The sequence below is a fragment of the Phascolarctos cinereus genome, unplaced genomic scaffold (assembly GCF_003287225.1).
Source record: "Phascolarctos cinereus isolate Bilbo 61053 unplaced genomic scaffold, phaCin_HiC Scaffold_8;HRSCAF=390, whole genome shotgun sequence".
Classification (NCBI taxonomy): Eukaryota; Metazoa; Chordata; class Mammalia; order Diprotodontia; family Phascolarctidae; genus Phascolarctos; species Phascolarctos cinereus.
The window spans coordinates 61,166,643-61,187,977 of NW_027556291.1; the positions used below are offsets into that span (position 1 = coordinate 61,166,643).

Below are 21,335 nucleotides of genomic sequence, written 5' to 3' on the forward strand. Positions count from 1 at the left end.
TTCAGTATCTTCTCCTGTTTATCCATGTTTGGTGTCAACTTTGACACCTTGACCCAAGTGCAAATCTCACAAATTGTGATTTGTTCCTTGGAGCTCCTTAATAAGTCTTATTCTTTGAAAATGTGAATTCTTCTGGGGTGAGGGGTAACATCATACACTATTTCCACACTGTGTTGATGACTGATCAGATAGCTTTGCTCCTGACTATAGGAAGCCTAAACAGTATTTGAGCAATGGTTCTATAGAGGTTGGGATAGGAATGGCTAAGGAAGGGGAGTGGAAGAGAACTTCGCATACTTCACAAGCTCTTTAGGTATATCCATGTAGAAGAGTCCAGTTGTGCCTGTCTTTTCCTCATTTCAAGAGGTGACAGGCATAGCAGCAGTTCCTACGGATGGCCACCACCCAGGATTCCTGAACTGACACAGCTCACTTGCTTCAGTCAGAGGGCCCTCTCCTTTGGCACTCTTTTCAACCCATAGACGGATGGCTCAGAGCAAGGTGCTGGTGATGCTAAGGGGACATAGAACAGCCTTGCTCAGCAGCAATCCTGGGTGCTTGGTCTGACCCTTCCATTCTTTTTCTGGTTTAGATTACATGCAAAATGCCCACCACCCTGTCTCTGGGGGCCACCTGGGGAAGAAGGAGAGTAGTTTTGTGGGCAGCATGGTCTCCAGCCCTGGGAAGCCGTGCTCGCAGGGCCCCCCAACTGCCAACTCAGAGCTTGTCAGTTTCTGCTACCTCCACATGCGGGAGCAGAGGAAGGAGAGGGAGAGCCAGACAGACATCAATGAGAATCTAATCTTCTTTGAGGAGACCAGACCCAGGACCAAGTCGGATCCAACATCCAAAAGCTCTGGCCAGGGTTATAGTGAGGCTGCCAACGACTACGATACCACCAGGCCGGTCCAGGTGCCCTGTACCAGCAGAGCCCGGGCCTATACCATAGATAATACCCTTGGGGCTGAGGCCCTAAATTTCTACTGTGACTCCTGCAAAACCAAGCTCAAGAACCAGGTGGGTTCCCGGAAGAACAGGAGGCCCGGGACCTCCTGTGACAATATGGTGGATCTCATGTCCCTCCCTCCCCCTGGAAGTGAGGAAGAGGAAGAGGAAGAAGATGAGAGCACTTCCCTACTGCCTGCCATTGCTGCCCCACCCCCTGGTTTCCGAGACAACAGTTCTGATGAGGATGATCCCAAGCGCCGAGTGGCCCAGAGCCAAGAGCAAGGTCGACCCTTGTGTGGAATCTTATATGATGAGATCCCAGTAACTCTGATTGACAGCGTACAGACCCGAACTGTCCGAGACCATGCCCAGGAACTAGACGATGCCCTGGTGTCCACCCTGCAAGCCTTGGAAGCTCTCGCAGCGGCAGAGGACTGTCCGCATCCCCCACCCCCACAGACGGCAGGTAATAAACTGTCCTCCTCTCCCTCTCTCTTTCTCTCACCTTCTCTCCCTTCTCTCTAGGCTTCATCTCATGTGGGACCACTGTTCCTTGGATTAAATCTAGCCAGAGAGACTCCCCAACTGGGCATCTGTGTGATGCCCTGGGCCAGAGGTGGCCCAGGTGAGAAGCAGCATTCTGGAGCTCTCCCTGGCTCATTCTTAGTCCTGTCCCCTAGAAATATCCCTGACGATGATCTTGATAAGAATAGCCAACATAGATTGTGCTCGAGGGTTTGCAAAGCGCTCTATAGCCTTTATAATAAGAGCTAAAATGTATATGGTGCTTTAAGGTTCACTAAGCGCTTTACAGTTATTAGCTCATTTGATACCCACAGCAACCCTGGGAGGTAGGTGCTCTTATTATCCCCATTTTACAGATGAGGAAACTGAGGCAAACAAGAGGGTAAGTGACTTGTCCACGGTCACACAGCTAGTGTCTGTGGCCAGATTTGAACTCAGGGTTTCTTGACTCCAGGTCCTGTACCACCTAACTGCCTTGTTTGGTCCTCAGATCCAAGGGAAACCACCAAATAGGCTGAGGGCAGGGGAGTAAAGGGCTATTGGTAATTGTGACCAAGGAATTCCCACCCACCTCCAACAAGTATACATGTATGCATTCAAACCCATAGGGGGAGCCTCTTGGAGATGAATTGGGAGTCAGAGGACCTGGGCTTACATCCCAGCTTTGCTACTTATTAGCTGTATGACCCTGAGCAAGACGCTCTGGGTCTCAGTGTCTTCTTCTAGAAAACAAAAGAGTGGGCCTCAATGACTTCTAAGGTCCCTTCTAGCTCGAAACCTCGGATCCTGTGTATGACCTTGGTCGAGTCACTCCCTCTCTGTAAACCTCAGTTTCTTCTTCTGTACAATGAGACAGCTGAACTAGATAACCTCTGACATGCCTTCTGCCCCAAGAGCAAGGCTCTGATCTTCCTCTCCTTCACACTCATAGAGGCTCTTCTATTTACTTTATATGACTTTGGGCAAGCCCATTCCCCTCTCTGGGCCTCAGTTTCCTCATCTGTAAAATGAGGAGGTTGAACTAGATGAACTCTATAGTCCCTTCCAGCCCTAAATTCTATGAAATATAAACACACATAAAGACATATGTATAAGTAAAAAAAAATGAGAGGAGAAAAAATAAGAATGAGTAAAACCAAGGGAGAAAAGAAACATGGAGACAAGGTACAGGTTGGAGATGAAGGTTGGGGGGATGGGGGGAGGGAGAGCATGAATTAGGGGCAAACAGCAGAAGGTGGAGGAAGGGAGAAAATGTAGAAAGAGGGTGGCCAGAGAATGACCAGCGTCTGCTTTTCTGTCTTCAGTTGGTCCTATCCCCTAGAAATGGCCTTCAACATAGCAACAGCAGTAATAGTCACTAGCACATAGACTACACTTTGAGGTCTACAAAGCACTTTGCGTACGTTATTTTGGTGGATCCAAGAGGGTTAAGACAGTTAACGTCATGATAGGTAGAGACTGCAGTGGGAATGGAAGGGCTCCAAAGGTCCTCAGACACTGTCCCCGGGGCGTGTCCCCATCTCAACTTGGCTAGAATTGGCAGTGACTGAGCCTTAAGGACAGAGCCTCAGAGAGATGGCCTATGAGTAGTCAGCTGGCAGACCCATCTCAAGGCTCCAGGTCTCCAGGCTGCAGCCCAGGAGGGTGACCAAACTCAACTAAGCCTGAATGGCCCTCTTTGGGATAATTACCAGAAAGATGCCCAGCTATTGAGTCCTCAAGAATGTGTGAATTAGCATACTGTTTTTGTATATAGCCGGCATTGTATAAAATGTATTTCAAGCTGCCAAAAAATCCATTCTCCTCTCACCTTGCCCCCCCCAGCTTCCCTCCCATTTCCTGCTCCCCTCCCTCCCCACTCCTACTTTTTTTCCTTCACGGCTCCTAATTTATCCTTGTTCTCTTTTCTCCCGAGAAGACATCGTACCATAGCATAATGGAAAGACCAGTGGCCTGGGAGTCAGACCCGGATTCTCCACTAATACAACATAAAGTGACCCCAAACATTAGGCCATAAGACAGATCTGGAAGGCATCTTAGAGGTTATCTAATCCAAAACTCTCATTTTGCAACTTAGTGGACTTTATAGTCAGGAATTTCTGGGTTTGAATCCTGCCTGAGACACTCATTACTCATCACTTCTCTCAGCTTCAGGTTCCTTGTCTGTAAAATTGGAACGATAGTAGCAATTACCTTGCAGGATTATTGTGAGAAGCAAATGGCAGAATAAAAACCAGGGCAACATAAATGTGAGCTGTTATTATTACAGATGAGAAATCTGAGAGCCAGAAAAGAGAAGGGATTTGCCCAGGGTCACATTGGAGGTAAATAGAAGAGCTGGGATGCAAACTTGGGTCTTCTGACTCCAAAGCCAATGCTCTTGCCAGTACACTGCCTTGTCTTCTACATTTATTAAGTGCTTGCTGTGTACACACAATCTTTGGCCTCAAGGACCTGCCCATTCCATGGGGTAGGAGGAACTGTCTTTGGCAAAGATAGTTCCCAACTGTCTAGTCCCAGCTCTTCCACTAACTAGCTATGTGACTTTGTATAAGTCACCTAGCTTCATTAGGCCTCAGTGTTCCCATCTGTAAAATGAGGAGATTGGACTATATGAACTCTCTGGTCCCTCCAGCTCCAACATTCTATGGTCTTATATTGGCCTTGCCCAACCTTGAAAAAGCTGTCAGTTGGGCTCTGCCTAAATTAGCCCTACTTAACCTCTCTGGGTTTCTTGAGGAATCTTTGTCCTTGCCAAAAGTAATGAGCTCTGCACTTCCCTCCCTTGTTTGTCCAGGTCTGATTGTGCTGGCTACCATCACCCCTGAGTCATCTCTGGACTCTGGCCATGAGACCAATTCATCTGAGTTGACAGACATGTCTGAGATGGTGTCCGCCATGAAACAACGTCAGAATGCCACCTACTTTCTGGCCCAGCACATCAACAAGGACAGCCTCATGGCCCGCAAGGACCTGCCTTTCCGGATCCCAAGCTGCGCAACCCAGGCTGTCCTTACGGCCCCGTACCCTCTGGGGCGCCAGGAGGCCAGCCCTGAGTCTGCAGCTCCTCGAAAGGCAGCCCTCCCTAGCCAAGGCTCTGGCCCCACAGGCGGCAGGAGAAGATTGGACCCGGCTGAAGTGCAGACACACCGAGAGCTCCCCACAGCTCTGGCTGTACACCCAGCACTGGTCTCGCAGCTCAGCAGTGAGCGACGGAGCCAGGGCCTGATGCCCTGGGGAGCAGAAGGCAAGGATTCTGACCACCCTAAGGCTGCCCTGGAGATGTCTCTGAGGGCCACCCCCTCTGCTCTGAGTGAAGATCAGGGCACAGAGCTGAGGGACAAGGTGCCCAAGGAAGTAAGGCTGAGTCCCAAGCTGATCTTGGACTCCAAGGGCAGTGTGACTCCAGCCATCCTCTCGGCAGCCTTGCAGCAAGTGGTACATAATAAGGCTCTGGCCTCCCCAGGGGCAGCCCTGGACAGCACCCCTAGGGGAGAGAGGAAGCAGGGGTCCAGTACAGGGAGCAGTGGCATCTGTAAGAATCTCAAAGCCAAGGGGAGTCCCAGTTCTGCTGAAGTTGCATTCAACTATCAGCAGCAGCAGCAGCCGCCGCGGGGTAGGGGGCAGTTCAGCCCAGAGGCCTCTCCTAGAGCCAAGGCCCCTTCTAGGACCCAGACTGACCCCTTGCGCCTCTCTCTCATAGAGGAGGACAAGCTCTCTGCTCAGGGCTTCCCTGCCAAAAGCTACCTCCCAAGAAAGGTCCGGGAGCCCCTCGGGAAGCAGGTCAGTGGGGAGGCAGGGAGCAGGGGTGGGTCTGAGGGAGCCAGCTCAGTCTCTAGGAAGCAGGGGTTTATCACGGGTCAAGGAGAGAGAGGGCAGATCGAAAGCAGTCGGCTGGAGGATAGTGGCCGAGGCCCCCAAGCTGGCCACCCTAACGCTTTCCAGAGCTCTGGTGGTCAGCCCAGAGGTCCAAGCTCATTGGGGCTCTGGGCTAGTGGCCGGCAGGCAAACACGATGCCCTCCAGGAAGCCAGACAAGGCCCCGGATGGGGCTCACTCCGACCCCGATGGGCCAGCCAAGCCCAAGGCTTCGAAGGCGCCATTCCGCCTGAGGAACCTCTTCTCTGCCACCTTCCCATCCTTGATGAAGAAGGAGACTGACGAACGACAGGCACAGCTCCAGAAGGTAAAGCAGTATGAGCTGGAATTCCTAGAAGAGCTCCTGAAGCCCCAGAGCAAGGGGGAGCTCCCTGCCCCGGAGTACCTACATCCCTCGGGCCCTGGCCGCTGTAGCTGCCAGCTGCGGAGCAGCCCTGTCCAGCAGGTGCCTGGCATCTCCCGGGAGCAGCGCCGCAGCTGTGACTGTAAGCGGATTTGCCGAGGAGGGAGACCTCAAGCGGCCCAGCTCCCCACTCCCGAGCTGCTCCGGGGCAGAGAGAGAAACCGAGCCCTCCCCCTTCCGAAGCGCCCAGAGGCCCCCTCGGCTTTGAGCTTCAGCAGCCCCGGCAAGAGCTGCCGAGTTCGGTCCACCAGCCTGGAATCCCGGGAGTGCCGATCAGAGCCTGAGAGTGGTGTGTCATGCCTGGCCACCTGTGCTTCTAGGGGGGAGTGCATGGCGGCCCCGCACTATAGGAAGCTAATGCGCCGCTATAGTGTTAGTGAGCTGGACAAGAGTGACCAGGCCTCTCTGACCTCTGACATCTACCAGCACCCGCCCCTAGGGCTGCTGCCCAAGGAGGCAGATGCTGGCTTTCCCCAGAGTGTGGGTCCCAAGGGCAAGCCCCATGAGCTGATGTCCCTGGGGGACCCCTCTTATGTCCAAGTCACTCCTGAGGGCAAAGGCCCCAAAGCAACAGCCACATTTTCCCTTCCAGAAGAGGTGTATCCTGGCCCAGCTGATCTGGAGGAGGATGGCGAAGGGGACAAGTGCTGCTCCATCCGCTACTGCTTCTATTACCGCAAGTGTGACATGGCCGATGACGGAAGTGACGGCAAGGATGAGCTCTCCTACTCAATCCCCATGCAGTTCCTGCCGGGCATGAAGTTGGACGACCAGGTGGTGCCCGTGGTGAGCCATACCCTCCAGGTGTTAGACGCCACCACGTGCAGCAGCAGCAGCCCCGAAGACAGCCAGACCCAAGAGATTGACCTGAGGGTCTCTACCTTCGAGGGGAGCCTGGCTAAGATCAATGCCCTGCAGGGTCATGTCTACGCCCTGCCCGATGGCTTCCTGGCCGTGCAGCTGGACACCAACGAGCTGCTGGCAGTCCTCCGGCAGTGTGTGGTGAACCCTGAGGTCCGGGGCTCCAAGCCCCACACCTCCCAGCTTTCCCAGTATAAGCAGGAGCTGGCCCTCAAGTTCAAGGAACTGCGGGCCTCCTGCCGCCGAGTGGCGGCCGTGGATAAGAGCCCCACACACATGCTGGCGGCCATCACGGGCAGTTTCCAGGTGCTAAGTGGCCTCATTGAGACCTTTGTGCGGCTGGTGTACATCTTGCGCTCGGAGGCCCAACGTCGGGAGCTGCTGGTCAAGGTGGAAGAGGTCGTGAAGAACTACACCTTCCTGTTGCGAGCTGCTGAAGAGTCCACAGCCCGTACCCTGAACCAGCAACAGATGGCAGCAGCGGCGGTGGGGGTGGTAGGACCAGCTTTGGAGCGCCCACCGGTTACATCAGCGACTGTTATGAGCACATTCACGCGCTCCTTGAAGACCCTGATCAACAAGTAAACCTTCTTCGTCCTCCTCTTCCTCCCCGCCCCTTCTCCCCTCCCCCACAACTCCACCTACTGAGCTGATGGGTGACCAGTGGTCCTCTGAGCAGCCTAGCTGTAGGGAGCGCAGTCCGTGTGAGTGTCTGCCGGGCCAGACAGAGTTGAGAGTCTTTTCATGTCAAGGAAACAAGATCTAATTCCCACCTCGGTCAAGGCTTTTCCTGGAGCCTCCAGGCAGCTCCTACCCAGGTGCCCCCTTCCCCCTTGCCCAGCTACACCCGCCCGCCGCCGCCGCCCCCCCCCCAGCCCTTACCAGTGAGGTCACTTTTTTGACAGGTGATTCCCATCTCACTTCCTGCCCTTTAAGCCTAATGGGGCCTTATCCTATGGGAAAGTGGGCTGGCTAACTGACTTCCAGGCTCCCCGCAAATAAGTGCCCCACACCTCCCCCCAGCTGAGAACAACCCAGAGTCAAGGCAACTATAACTGCCATGGGGGACGGGAGCAGCGTGCCACCAAGCTGGGCACCGAGCAAGCTGGGCACCCATGCTACCATGTGGGGAGACTGATGGGGACCACCTCCCGCGGTCATTAAGTCTCGGTGCCCTACGTAGCCCAACCACCGCTGCAGTACAGCGGGTGGCAGTGTGGCCCTTCAAGGGGCCCTTGGCTATTTGGTGCCTGCTTGCCCATGAGCCAGAAGCTGAGCTGCCGGCTAGCAGCCGGAGGGAGCTCTTCTGCCCTGGCCCTGGCAGGGGTGCCCAGCCCCCTGCCACAGGCCTGCATGCTGCCTGCTGGCCGGCCGGGCAAGGCAACTCCCAGGCCCTTAGTGAGCTAACAGCTATCAATCTACTCCCTTACTCTGGCCAAGGCACCTGGTTCCAATGTCTGAATTCTCAGAGCTCCCTTCTCAGTCCCTCCCAGAAGGGCCAGCCACTACCGGTGGCTGAGATACCATCTCTCAACAGCTCCTTTCAGACATAGCGCCCATAGGATTTAACCGGGAGGGGGGGGACCCAGGGGAGGGTGGGATGAAATTTTTTTTAAACTCCTGGGTGTGAGCATGAGAGCCCCTGAGGAACTGAGAGCCTTATCTGGTGCATCCCTGCACCTCCCTCTCTCCAGGAAAACCTGGAGCAGACTTAACACTGTTCCGAACCCTCCCCCTCCAATATACATCCCGAATCCCTAGCCCTTTAGGAGTGGAACCCCAAAGTCCCCATGTCTCCCTACCACTGTAGGGATGAAACAGAGTGGCTTTATCCTCCTGCATAGATCAATTACTGTCCACCCATCCATCGCCATCATCCACTTTTTTTTATGATTATTATAGAAACCCACAGAAAATCTCCCATTGTTCCATGACTTTTCTAGGATGTACACTGTGCTTTAAACCGATCCCCAATGCCCCAGTGCAATAAAATTCCCTGAGTGGTGAATATTTCTGGCAAAGGGCAAGAGGGCCAAATTCTTCGGAAGGAGACCCCCCTGCTCCTCACCCGACCCCCAAGACCGAGTAGCCAAATGGATCAGAGGGAGCTTGCCAGCAGGGGACAGACTTCCCCTGTGACCACAGAAGGCAGAAGAGCTGCCTTGCGTGGTCTCTGGTCTCTCCTCTTTCCCATATTTTCATAGCCACAAATTCCCCATTTGAATCTTTCTTCCACACCTTCCCTGTTCTGTGCCTGTCACATTCCAGATCCTCCCTTCATCTGCCTCTCATCCTCATAGAGGAACCATTTTTTAATGTCTGTATATAGTATATATACAAATAAGATATATACATTATATATGCAATGTGTCTTGTTTTACAAATAAGAAAGAAAGATTAAATCTATTCATCGTAATATCCTAACTGGCCCTTGGTGTGACTTTTTAAAAATTTTTTTGTGGGGATGTGAATGTAGCAGTTACTGGCTTGCTTGTTGGTGGGGGCAACTGCGTTTTTCAGTTCCATGATCGCTTTCCCAGGTCCTTGCTCTCCACAGAGTGATTCCTTTGGGAGGATATCCAGAAGGGAGCAACCAGGATGGTGAGGGATCCATTGAATTCAATACAATAAACATAATGAAACACCCACTATATACCAGGCACTGGGGATATAATGAAGAAAAACAAGAAACATATCTACTAGGGGAGATTAGACATGCACAAATAAAAATACTAATAATCACTAACATTTATATAGCACTTTAAGGTTTGCAAAGTGCTTCTTTACATGTGTCATCTCATAAAAACTTCACAGCAAGTGACTTGGCCAGGGTCACACGGTTAATAAACTTCTTCCTAGCTCTAAAATTGGCCACTCTATCCACTCTGCCACCTAAAAAGGATTGTAATGCAGAATATAAGATGTAGCAGGTGCCTCCCAAAGCAACCCATACCACAGTGGTACAGGTCTCATTCTTAAGAACTTTGTTCTTACATCAAGCTTAAATCCATCTCTTTGCCAAAAGCCAGATTTGGGAAGTGAACAGCTGCCTAGGAAGATGGTGTCAGGGGACACGATTTTGATTTCTAGACCCAGAGAATCGAGTTCTATTTCAACCTAGAAGGAAGTCTCCAAATGGAGTGACCCAAGGATCTGGTTTTTTTTAACATTTTAATGTAAATGCCTTATACAAAGGCATTGAGGGCATGAACACTGGAAGATAGAGTCAAGATCCAAAAAAAATTTTGATGGGCTAGATTCTAGGTCAAATCTAGAAAGATGAAATTGAATAGCGATGAACATAAAGTCTACGCGTGTTCAGAATATCAACTTTACAAGTACAAGATGGTTGGAGAAGCATGGCTAGACTCTGAAAAAGACCTAAGAGGTCCTAGTGGACCTGCAAGCTCAATAAGAGCCAGCAGTGTAATATGGCAACCAAAACAAAACAAAGCTCTTAGACTGCACGAAGGGAGGCCTAGTATCCAGGACCAGGGGACTAATCCTGGTCTGATTGGTTCTAGATATGCCAGTATTGTCTTCAGTTGGGGGTGCTACATTTGAGGAAGGGGACTGAGGATGTGGAGAACATATAGGAAAGCACAGTCAGGATGGTGAAGGGATTTAAGTTCATCCCATCTGAGTGTAGAGAATACTTCGGAGTTATTCTCTCAACCTTGACTCTAGGTGCCCAAGAAGTGGCTGCTACATCTCCTTTCAGGGTTCTAGGGGATTCTGGGGGTGGTTCCTAGTAATGTGGCTTAGGAGGCCCTCACAGTGTCCCCCCCCCCCATTATTGTTTTATTTCAGTCCACCAGACTGAGTGTTTAGAAATGAATACTAGGGACAGCTAGGTGGCGCAGTGGATAGAGCTGCTGGCCCTGGAGTCAGGAGGACCTGAGTTCAAATCCAGCCTCAGACACATAACACTCACTAGCTGTATGACTCTGGGCAAGTCACTTAACTTTAATTGCCTCACGAAGAAGAAGAAGAAAAAAGAAATGAATACTATGGTAATATAGTTAGTAAATCATTTGCCCCTACTTCCCCCCTCAAAAAAAAAAGTTTATAACATTATCCCATCAGTACATACAGAACTCAGGAAAAAATAGACTCAAAGCTTAAAGCAAAGGAGTAACTCACAGTTAAGGCCACTAAGTGACACTGCAGTGGATACAGCTCCAGGCCTGGAGTCAGGAAGACTCATGCTTGTGAGTTCAAATACATCTCAGATGCATACAACAAGCTGTGTGACCCTGGGCAAGTCACTTCACCCTTCACGCCTCAGTTTCCTCATCTGTAAAATGAGGTGGAGAAGGAAATGGCAAGCCGCTCCAGTATCTCTGCCAAGAAGACCCCAAATGGGGTCACAAAGAGTTAGACATGACTGAAAACAATTGAACAACTCACAGCTCTTGGAAGTCCCTTTTAGGTATGGTATAGCTTGTTTGCTGGGCTCCTTGTAGATCCTGGAATGTGCCTCTGCTCATCATGTCCAGTCTATCTTCTATCCCACTGCAGACACCGCTGTCCTAGGGATGCTCCTAGGACACTGATGAAAAGTCTAAATCCTTCAGTGCTCCAAAGTTCAAAAGGGAGGGGAGAAAGATATTGAGACAGAGGCACTTTACTCCCATAACCCCTACCCCCAAAGTGATTCTTCCTTAGGGGCTTAGTGAAAGGCTTCCACCACTAAATTGCTAGATACTTTAATCCCTGGATTATAAACCATCTAGCTATTTTACACATGACCCATGCCATGACCAAGTTTCCTCCAGGAATCTGAGCACACTTCTGGACAACACAGCTCCAGTTCAGCCAATGGCTTTCAAAGAGAACAGAAGTGGTCAAGGACCTCTCACACTTAGTGTAAAGCCTATGATTGATTGCTTGAGTCTGGGCCTCTTCACACTTAGTTCTGTACTTCTGGTTGATTGATTGCTCTCACCTGACAAAGGTATCAGGCCATAGCATCTTGTCTCTTACTTTAAGCTATAAGATGGATTGACTCAATGCCCACCTTTACACCCTCCTCCCAGAATGAGTATTTGCTATCCTCAGCAAATCCACTGAAGTGTGTTTGGCAAAGCCCAGAGTTCCAAACTCAGTATTGATTGGAGGAGGTGCCATATTATCCTTTGTGAATGCCGACCCTGGTGCCTTGTGCTAGAGTCTGGGAAAGGCTGAGGGCCTCAGTAAGTCATGGAATCCAATAATTAACAATCTTCTATATTCCAAATACAGTAATTCAACTTAACAAACATCATTTTACAGAGTCTTAATAGGTCATAAAAAGAAAATCAAGCCTCCCTTCTCTGAGGGAAAGCCTAGTCCCTTACAGAGTTCCCTGAACACACAGGAGTCTATCCACAGGGATTAGAGACCTGGGGTTCACTAAAAATCACCCCTTCACCTTTAAGTGAGAAATCAAACCAATGTGGATTCGTACTTGCATAGCAATATTAGCCTACTGGCTAGAGATGGGCTAGGGACCTTTGCCCTTTCTGTCTCCCACCAAAGGGTCCCTCTGTTGTAGTCTCAGTTGGGCACCAAGGGCTACAGCAAAACCAGTCCTAGGTACAGGGAGAACTAGGACTCTCTTTCCTATGGAGCCCCACCCACCCACCCGTGTTAGAAATAGGCTTGACACCAAAAATTTAGTATCAAGAAAATTTATTATAAAGAAAGTCCAGAGGATTTAGACGTTTCTGGCCAGAAGCGGGCTCCACCCCTCTTCAGGGGTGGGCCCTGAGTGTAAGGGTAAGTGTGCTTTTATGCAGTTGAATTCGGCCGAGAAACCTCCCAGGCCAGGATTAGTCCATCCCTTCCCAGGCCACACCCCTCCTAACATGTTTCCCCTTGACATGCTCAAATATGTTCCCCCTCCCCTGGTCATACATCCCATGACTCGTTAATGAGGCTCCAATTTTATGCAGGGTGTGTCAGATAATAGTAATGAAGCTCATTAAGCAGGTGCACTAGCACTTTTCAGGTGTCCTCAGGTTGACCCCAACTGGTCTGAGCTGGCTTGACCCTTATCGTGATTTTGGGGTCTTCTTGGAACAATCCATTTACTTCCTATTGGTCAAGCCCAGCCCACCTACAGTGTACCACTTCCTGGGACCTTTGTTCTTTAAATCTCTGCATTATTCTCTTTCTCTGTGGAAATTTAACCTTTACCTGACTCTCACACCCATTTACATACACAGGCTTGGTTTAATCAGTGGCCAACTTTGAATGAAAAAGAATACCTGGGACTCTCCCCACCGGAATTAGGGATCTGAGGTCAACTGAAAGTCGTTTCCTCATCCTTCAGGTGGGAAACCAAAAGGTCTCAATCTTTCAGTGAGAAGCCAAACTGTGAAACCTTTCCCGTGATTTCCTTCAGCATATAACGCCATGCAACTGGGGTCTGGATAAAACGCCAGCTGTCCCTTTCTATGCAGGGAACACCAAAATAACTCCATGGATCCCTGTAACATCAGCAATACCCTTGGACATCCAGGTAAGTTTCCTTTGGGTCTTTATAACAAAGGGCACTCCAGTGGATCTCTGCCCCCAAAAGGACAATACAAGTGGAGTTTAGACCTCACCCCTACGGGAAAAAAATGAAAATACTCAGAAAAGCCCACAGAAGGCTGCCAGGGCTCCTAAGAGGGGATTAAGCAAATACTTCTTGCGTGGTTTCTAGGTCAGCAGGTAGACCTTATCCTAGGTACCTACAGTAGGCCAACAAGAATGTGTTAAGTGACTCCAATGCTCTAGGCACCGTGCTAAGTGATGGAGATACAAAGAAAGGATCGACCATTCTAATGGGGGAGACAACAAGCATATGTGAATATTCAAGCGATACACAGTGTAAGTGGGAGGTAATCTCAGAGGGAAGGCTCCAGGCTTCCGGCCAAAGATGGGATTTGAGCTGAGCTTAAAGGAAGCCAGGGTTGCTGGGAAGTGGAGGACTGCCTGGGAGGAGGCAGGGGGCCTGAGAGATGGAGTGATGTGTATGGGGGAGAGGCCAGAAGGCTAGTGGCATTAGATCACAGAGTATATGAGGAAAGAAGTGTAAAACCACAAAGCTATAAAGAGGCCAGGTTACATAGGGCTTGAAAAGTCAAACAGGATTTGTATTTGATCTCAGGAGTAATGGGGGGCGTAGGGAAGCACATGTGGCAAAGAGGGTACTTCAGCTCCTAATTGTTAGACATCCCTTTCTCTCCTTTGTGGGGTTCTATAAGGGTGGGGGGGTCGATTGAGTTAATTAACTCCCACCTTTTCCGTGAAGACTGGCTAAAGTTACTGAGGATGTGATGCCTGCCTAGAGAAGAGAAGACTTGGGGGGTGGGGGGAGGAAGGGGGCAGAGAAGGGAAGACAACTAACAATTGTCCAAGTGGTTGAAGGTCTGTCACAAATGGGATAGGCCCCCGAGGGCAGAGCTAGGAATAATGGGGTGGAAGGGGCAAAGGGGCAAATGTAGACTTGGCAACAGGAAAAATATCCCCACCATCAGCCGACCCAAAGCTGGGGGATGGAGTAAGGGGAGGTTCCTCGGTGGAGTAGAGGGGATTCTGGCTTGGCAGCTCCAAGTATGTGACCAAGGCTGCTGTGGTCACAGTGGGACTATGAACTCTCTCAGAATGGACACTTTGAGCACAGTTACCACAGCGTGGGGGCAGGGGGAGAGGATGCCACTGATTCACACTAAGCTCTATATGTTTGGGGAACTATTCCCTGAGTGGGGAGTCCTTCCTGTGGGGCTATATTACCTCCCCACCTCCACTTATAGTAGTAGAGGTTACTCTTGGTTTTGTTTCTGCTTGCATCCTCTCCACTCCTACCATGCCCAACTGGACCTAAAAGTGATACTCATCGATGTATCGGATAATTCTGCTGGACCCAAAGAACAATCTTTCCTGCTTTAAACAAGCTACTGTGGGATAGGTGGAGGAACGCACTGACACTCAGGAGCAGAGGATGGGGTAGGAGGTGTGACTAGGCCTCTGGGCCAATCGAACCTTCCCAGCTTAGACTCAGGGCACTGTGAGATAATGATCAAGGCAACCCATTTCATTTGTGATAGATCAAAAAAAGAACATTTCCATGGATGCCTCCAGCAGAACTTTGACTTCCTGCTGCCAATATAGGCATTGACCAGGTGCCCCCAAGTGGTCATTATCATCCTTTACATTTCTGGAGTGTTTGTTTTCTAAATTTGTATTGTTCTTTTTCATTTGATATCACCTTTCTTTCCAAATATGTCCCTCCCTGTCCCCTACCTAATGAATGACTTTTTAGAGCAAAAAGTAAAAAGATGCCAAGAGATTAGCAGAACTGAACACAAGTTTGAACCAAGTTTGACAGTCTGTATATGATATCCCACACCCATAGTCCCCCATCTTTATGAGGAAGGGAAGGTTAGAAAGTGTTTTCAAAATACTTTTACAGACATACCTTACTTAATTCTTCTTAACCCTTCAAGTTAGGACAGGCAGGTATCACGACCCCTCTCCCCCATTTGACAGATGAGATCAGAGACCGGAGGTTAGGGTCCCAGGGTTACCTAGCTATTAGTGGCAGAACCTGGATCCAATCCCAGGTTTTCCCAATTCCTAGGTTAGTGTTCATTCCACCATCCCACACTGCCCTCTTTTTTTTTTTTTTGACAGATGAAATAATACCATCCTATGCTCCATCCTTGAAGGTAGGAGGCCATGTTTTGGGTGTATAATGGGATGTTCCCCTCCATAAGGTTAAAGGAGAAAGGTGACCTGTAAAGCAGCCCTGAGTGTCCAAAAGAACTCATTCCAATGCCAGGTTCCTCTTCTCTTTGTCCCAGCCTCCCTGAAAGGAATGTTGAGTTGGGCTTCAGGTGACTCACTCTAGAGGCAGAGATATAAATGACCGGAGAATGAAGCGGACCAGTCACCTATGGAAAGTGAGAAAGTGGGCCAGTCTAAGGGCTGCACCAATATTCCTGGAATGTTAAAACCTAGAGGAAGACCCCTAGCATGCTCAAGTCACCATTCTGTACTGGATTAGAAGCCATAGGTCCTGGATTTGAATCATGACTCTACTACTTACTACTGTTTGACCCTAAGCAAGTTCTGTCTCTTCTCTGAGCCTGTTTCCTCCTCTGAAATGAAAGAATCAGACAAGATGATGGACCTTCCAGTTCTCATTTTCTGCACTGTCCTTTTGTATCTACCCTGTTGTGAGTTTCCTTGGGGATGGGGAGGGCTGGTTGGCAGATTGGCATAGTGGAAGGGACACTGGACTTGGAGTCAGGAGGACCTGGGTTCAATTCCCACCTCGGATACTTAGTAGCTATGCAACCCCGGACAAGTCACCTAACCTCTCAGCCTCAGTTTCCTCATTCACAAAATAGCTTCTAAGGTCTTTTCCAGCCCTAAATCTATGATCAGTCCCTAAGTGTGGACCCCCTTGCTCATTTTCTCTAGTTCAAAAGACCACCGTTCCCCCAAACCTTGGGCATGTCCCAGTCCACCCATTATAGTTCTAACTACTCATGCAGAATCTTTAGCTTCCCGTGGGAAAACTAGCCTTTAGGAATGACCTCAATGGATGCATAGTTGCATATTAGCATAATTGCATATTAACATAATTGAGTCTTCCCTTTCCATTGTTTCCTGCCTCTGAAGTGTCTCCCTGTGTCTCAGTGGGATTATCATGCCCCAGGAAATAGACGGAGTTTCCCATTCTTATTTTCATTAGAATCACAGAACCCCAGAGTTGGGGGGCATGGGATGGCCCTGGAGAGCATCTAATTCCACCCTCACATCTTACAACAAATAGAAACCTAGGCCCAGAGAGGGGAAGGTACTTGGCCAAGGTCACACAGTGCGTTGGTGACTGGTCTGATACTAGGACCCCACCCCCAACCCCATAGCCAATCTGTTGCCAAGGCCTGTTGGTTTTACCTTTTAACTCTCTTTTGTATATGTTCCCTTCTCTCCTCTGACAGTCACTGTTCCGGTGCAGGACCTCTCACCCCATGACTGGTCTATTATAATAGATAGTGGTGGGTCTCCCCACCTCAGTCTCTCTCTCCATTCCAGTCCACACTTCATTAAGCTATAAAAGGGATCTTTCTAAAGAGTAGGTCTGATCATGACACACAAACCTCTCCCACACTCAATAGTTTTATTACTCATCCTTGTTCTAGAAGACCAATGACATCACAAGATGTCATCATTGACTCCAGAGTGAACTAGATTTAAGCGAGGCAGAGCTGGGCAAAATCTTCAGCCTACCTCTCTTCTCCAGAATCATCAGAGTCCAGTGGCAAGACAAAAGTCAAGATGACCATCAATGACTTGGCCTCCCATTCAAGAAACTCCAGTCGCTCCCCATTTTCTCCAAGATCAAACATAAACGGGCAGCTAGGTGGTGCAGTGGACAGAGCACCGGCCCTGGATTCAGGAGGACCTGAGTTCAAATCTGGCCTCAGACACATAACACTTACTAGCTGTGTGACCCTGGACAAGTCACTTAACCCCACTGCCTAGCCCCCCAAAAAAAGATCAAACAAAATCCTCTGTTTGGCTTTGAAAGAGAGCCCTTCATAACCTAGTTCTTTCCGAAATTTCCAGTCTTCTTACCTTTTACTTCCTACCACATACTCTAAGATCCAGCTTCCCAGCTGTTCCTCGTCTCCTAGCCCTGTGCATTTTCTCTGGCTGTCCTCCTGACCTGGAATTTTCTCCTTCCTTACTTCTGCCTCCTGGCTTTGTTGGGTCACACAGCTAGTAAGTGTCTGAGGCTGGCTTTGAACTCAGGTACTTCCAACTCTAGGGCCAGTACTCTATCCACCGCATCACCTAATTATTCCTCAATAATCTCTTAATTTCCACACCATCTGTATCACTGCTGACCACATCTCAGATCCTTTCCTCTGTCTGGGTTTTGATGACTCTGCTCTCTCCAGGTTCTCCTCCTATCTATCTGATCCCTCCTTCATTGGATCTTCATCCTAATGGCATCCACTAGCCATGGGTGTCTCCCAAAGCTCTGTGGAGGGCACTCTTCTCCTTTTCTCTCAACCTTATCCCATTGGGTGACCTCATCAGCTCCCAAGGGTTCAATGATCATGTCTATGCAGGTGTTTCCCAGATCTCCATATCTAGCCATAGTCTCTCTTCTGTGCTCCAGGCCTGTATCACCTATTCCCTATTAGGCATTTTGAATATGTCCTGTAGGTCTCTTGGGGTCAACATGTACAAAACAGAACTCATTATCTCTACATCCACCACCACACATCAAGCCCTCCTCTCTTCTGAACTTTCCTACTGTAAGAAAGGATTCTAAGTTGGGCTTCCCCAAGGGCGAAATAGCCCCATTTTTGAATGGGGATGCGTGAAGTAGAGTTAGAACATGGAAGAACATGTGATGGGCTATCCAGGAAGAATGTAACTCAAATGAACTAGACCAATCCTAACCCTGGTGGGTGGAGTATGGATCTTACTAACTAAAAGTTGATTGTACCACTGAACCAGCACCCATGTGCTACTAAAGTGCGATGTGCCTGCTTCTCTTTCTTGAGAAGCACCGTAAAGGCTTTCCTTTACTCACTTCTGTAGTAGATTTTTGTTTCAGATTTTTCTAACACTACTGATTATAAAGACCACCACCATGCTCCCAGTCACTTAGGCTTACAAGCTCAGTGTCTTCCTCAACTCCTCATTCCCACCCACCCCACATATTCCATCTAGCGCCAAATCTTTTCATTGATTTCTCCTTATTCCTTGTATCGTCCCCTTTGGGCCACTCACACGTATGAGGTTGAGCAGATAGCCAGGAGATTTAATGGAAATTGCATGAAGACCTGGACCCTGGAAAAGCAGAGGAAGCAGAGATAAGAGTCCAGGTTTCTGGTGGTGTGATGATGGGCAGAGAAGAGGATCACAGCAAGGAGATTTAGGGAAGTGAAAAATACAAAGCCCTCTGAAATTGGCTCACTTACTGTCCCTTGCAGGTGGCACTCCATCTGCCAACCTCCTACCTTTCCACTGGCTTTCCTCCTTACCTGGAATGCTGCCCCACCTTACCAGTTTCTCTGGTTTCCTTCAAGACTTAACTCAAATTCCATCTTCTGCAGGGGGCCTTTCCTAGCTCCCCCAGCTGCTAATGCCTTCTCCTCTGAGATTATCTTTTATTGACCCCATAAATATCTTCTATGTACCTGTTTGCATGTGGTCTTCCCCATTAGAATGTGAGCTCCTCCGGGGCAGGGAACCATATTTTCTGCTTTTCTTTGTATCCTTGGCACTTACCACAGTGCCTGGCATACAATAAGGGCTTAATAAATACTCATTGACTGACTTAATTTCCTATTTCTATGCTTTTGCACTGGCTGCCCCCATACCTGGTATGCTCTCTCCCTCCTCACCTCCATCTCAGAAGCCCTGGTTTCCTTTAAGAGTCAACTCAACTTACTAGCTGTGTGACTATGGGCAAGTCACTTAACCCCAATTGCCTAAGAACAAAAAATAAAAAAATAAAAGTCAAGTCAAGTCAAGTGCCATCTCCTTTGGGGGCCTTTCCCAGCCTCCTCCTCACTGCCAGCGCCTTCCCCTATAAGACTACCTTCCATCTATTCTCTATGTATCCTGTATGTACCAATTTATGCACTTGCTGTCTCCCCCATTAGACTATGAGCTCCTTGAGGGACTGTCTTTGTATCCCCAGAGCCTAGCATAGTACCTGGCACATAGTAAGTGATTAATAAATGCTTGTTGATCGAAATTCCATTTAGTATAGACCAAAATGGCAGGTGGTCCCTATAGATGGAGTGAGTGTGATATGAAGAGTTCCACCAGGCTCACCTGGCCAAAAGGACTCCCCCAGCTGCCTGCCCTGGTGCCAGTGGTAAGATATAAATTAGGTTGACTGGACATGGCCCCCAGAGTCACTCATATGGTAAGCAGCAAAGAGGGGAGGGAGACTTAGTCCAGAGGGTCAGTATTAAAATGCTCATTTGTAAAGGAGGCATTTACAAGTACTGCTAAACAACCAGACCACAGAGGGTTAGGGGGGCACCTAAGCAACCCCAAAGTGTGAAGCAGCTCTTCAATCAACCTAATGTAATTTATAGAGCCATTGGATAAAGCCACTAACTTGAACACAGGAAATTTTTAGCAAATGGCCTTGATCGGTCATCAGACCTTGGCTTCTGTTTGACTGATTCTTGCTCTGTCATAGAGTCATTAGCTTCCATTTGTCCAATTCTATTTTTTTTTTAGGCAACTGGGGTTAAGTGACTTGCTCAGGGTCACACAGCTAGTAAGTGTCAAGTGTTTGGTCCCAGGTCAGGTTTGAACTCAGGTCCTCTGGACTTCAGGGCCGGTGCTCTATCCACTGCGCCACCTAACTGCCCCATAATTTTTAACAAACTGTTTTCTTCTATTAGATTTTGTACCTCTCTTTCCATTTGGCCCACTTTATTTTTTAAGGAATTCTTCTCTTCAGTGAGTTTTTGTGTCTCCTTTTCTGTTTGGCCAATTCTGCTTTTTAAGGACTTGTTTTCTTCAGTTAATTTTTGTCCTTCCTTTTCCAAGCTATTGACTCTCTCTTGCATATCTCTCATTTCTTTTCCCAATTTTTCTTCTACCTCTCTTATTTGACTTTTAAAATCCTTCTTGAGCTCTTCCAAGAAGGCTTTTTGGGCTTCAGACCAGTTCATATTCCCTTTTGAGGTTCCAGATGTGAGTTTGTTGACAACGTTGTCCTCTTCAGAAATTCTGCTTTGATCTTCACTTTTCCCATAATAAGAATCTACGGTATGTTTCTTTTTGCTCATGATGTTTGCTTATTTCCTGGCCTTTAAAAAGACTGAGCTCTCCTGCTGGGGAGCAGTGGGCACTGACCCAAGCTTCTTGTGTTGGGAGCCTGGGGCCTGGTCACTGGCTTTGTGGGCTGGGGCCTCCAATGCTGGCAGTTGGAGGCTGTAGGGTTCTGGCAGCTTACCTGGCATTGGGCTAGAATCAGCAACACTGGAACTCTAGGGATAGGATTGGGTAATGTGGCTCTGGGAGGTTGCCTGCTCACCTAGGCCTTTCCTTTTGCTTTCTTTGGCTCCTTGCAGATGGATTTTTCTCCACCTGGGGCTTTCCCCCTTGGAGCTGCACTTTCCAGAGTTTTGCTAAGGCACTGGGAGACCTGGCTGTCAGAGAACACCCTGGCACATAGTGGTTTTCCAAGCCAGTTTCCACTGGTTCCCCGGCCCATACTGAGGCACTTGGGGGTCCTGCTGTTGGTGTTTGCCTGCTCCACCACCTGAAGTTCTGGATCTCCCCCTGGTATGCTGAGGTGGGGCTTTCCACTACCTTGTTGGAATGCCTCCCTTTCTGTACTTCTCCCCCTCCCCCAGGGCATGAGGGGCCTTTCCCTTAAATCCCTCAAGCTTCCTGGACCACTGGACTGCTGCACCTCATCTTTCTGCTGGTTCAGCTGTTTCAGGGTTTTTCCTGGGGAGATATTTTCTGGGTTTTCAGAGGTTAATAAGGGATGGTGAGAGCGACATACTTCTTACTCCGCCATCTTAGCTCCTGGAAGCTGAACTCCATCAGACCTTCGTGGTCTAGATCAAAAGCAAGCCAGCCCCACTCCAAGTCAGGCAGCTCAGGAAGAAGGGCTCATCCGAAGAGTCTGCTCTTTGCCTTTTCCCCAGTACTATACTTCTCAGAGAGTGTGACAATGAGGGAAA

At 49.1% G+C, this 21,335-nt stretch overlaps 1 protein-coding gene across 1 annotated transcript in view; it reads left to right on the forward strand.

The window, feature by feature from the left end:
- The window catches only part of FRMPD3 (FERM and PDZ domain containing 3), a 125,680-nt gene extending 116,723 nt beyond the window's left edge, over positions 1 to 8,957 (forward strand). The window contains exons 13-14 of the mRNA XM_078147777.1: positions 593 to 1,414; positions 4,271 to 8,957. Coding sequence (XP_078003903.1) covers positions 593 to 1,414; positions 4,271 to 7,200 — 3,752 coding nt within the window. The 3' untranslated portion in view covers positions 7,201 to 8,957. The remainder of the gene's footprint in view (positions 1 to 592; positions 1,415 to 4,270) is intronic.
- The last annotated feature ends 12,378 nt before the right edge of the window (positions 8,958 to 21,335 follow it).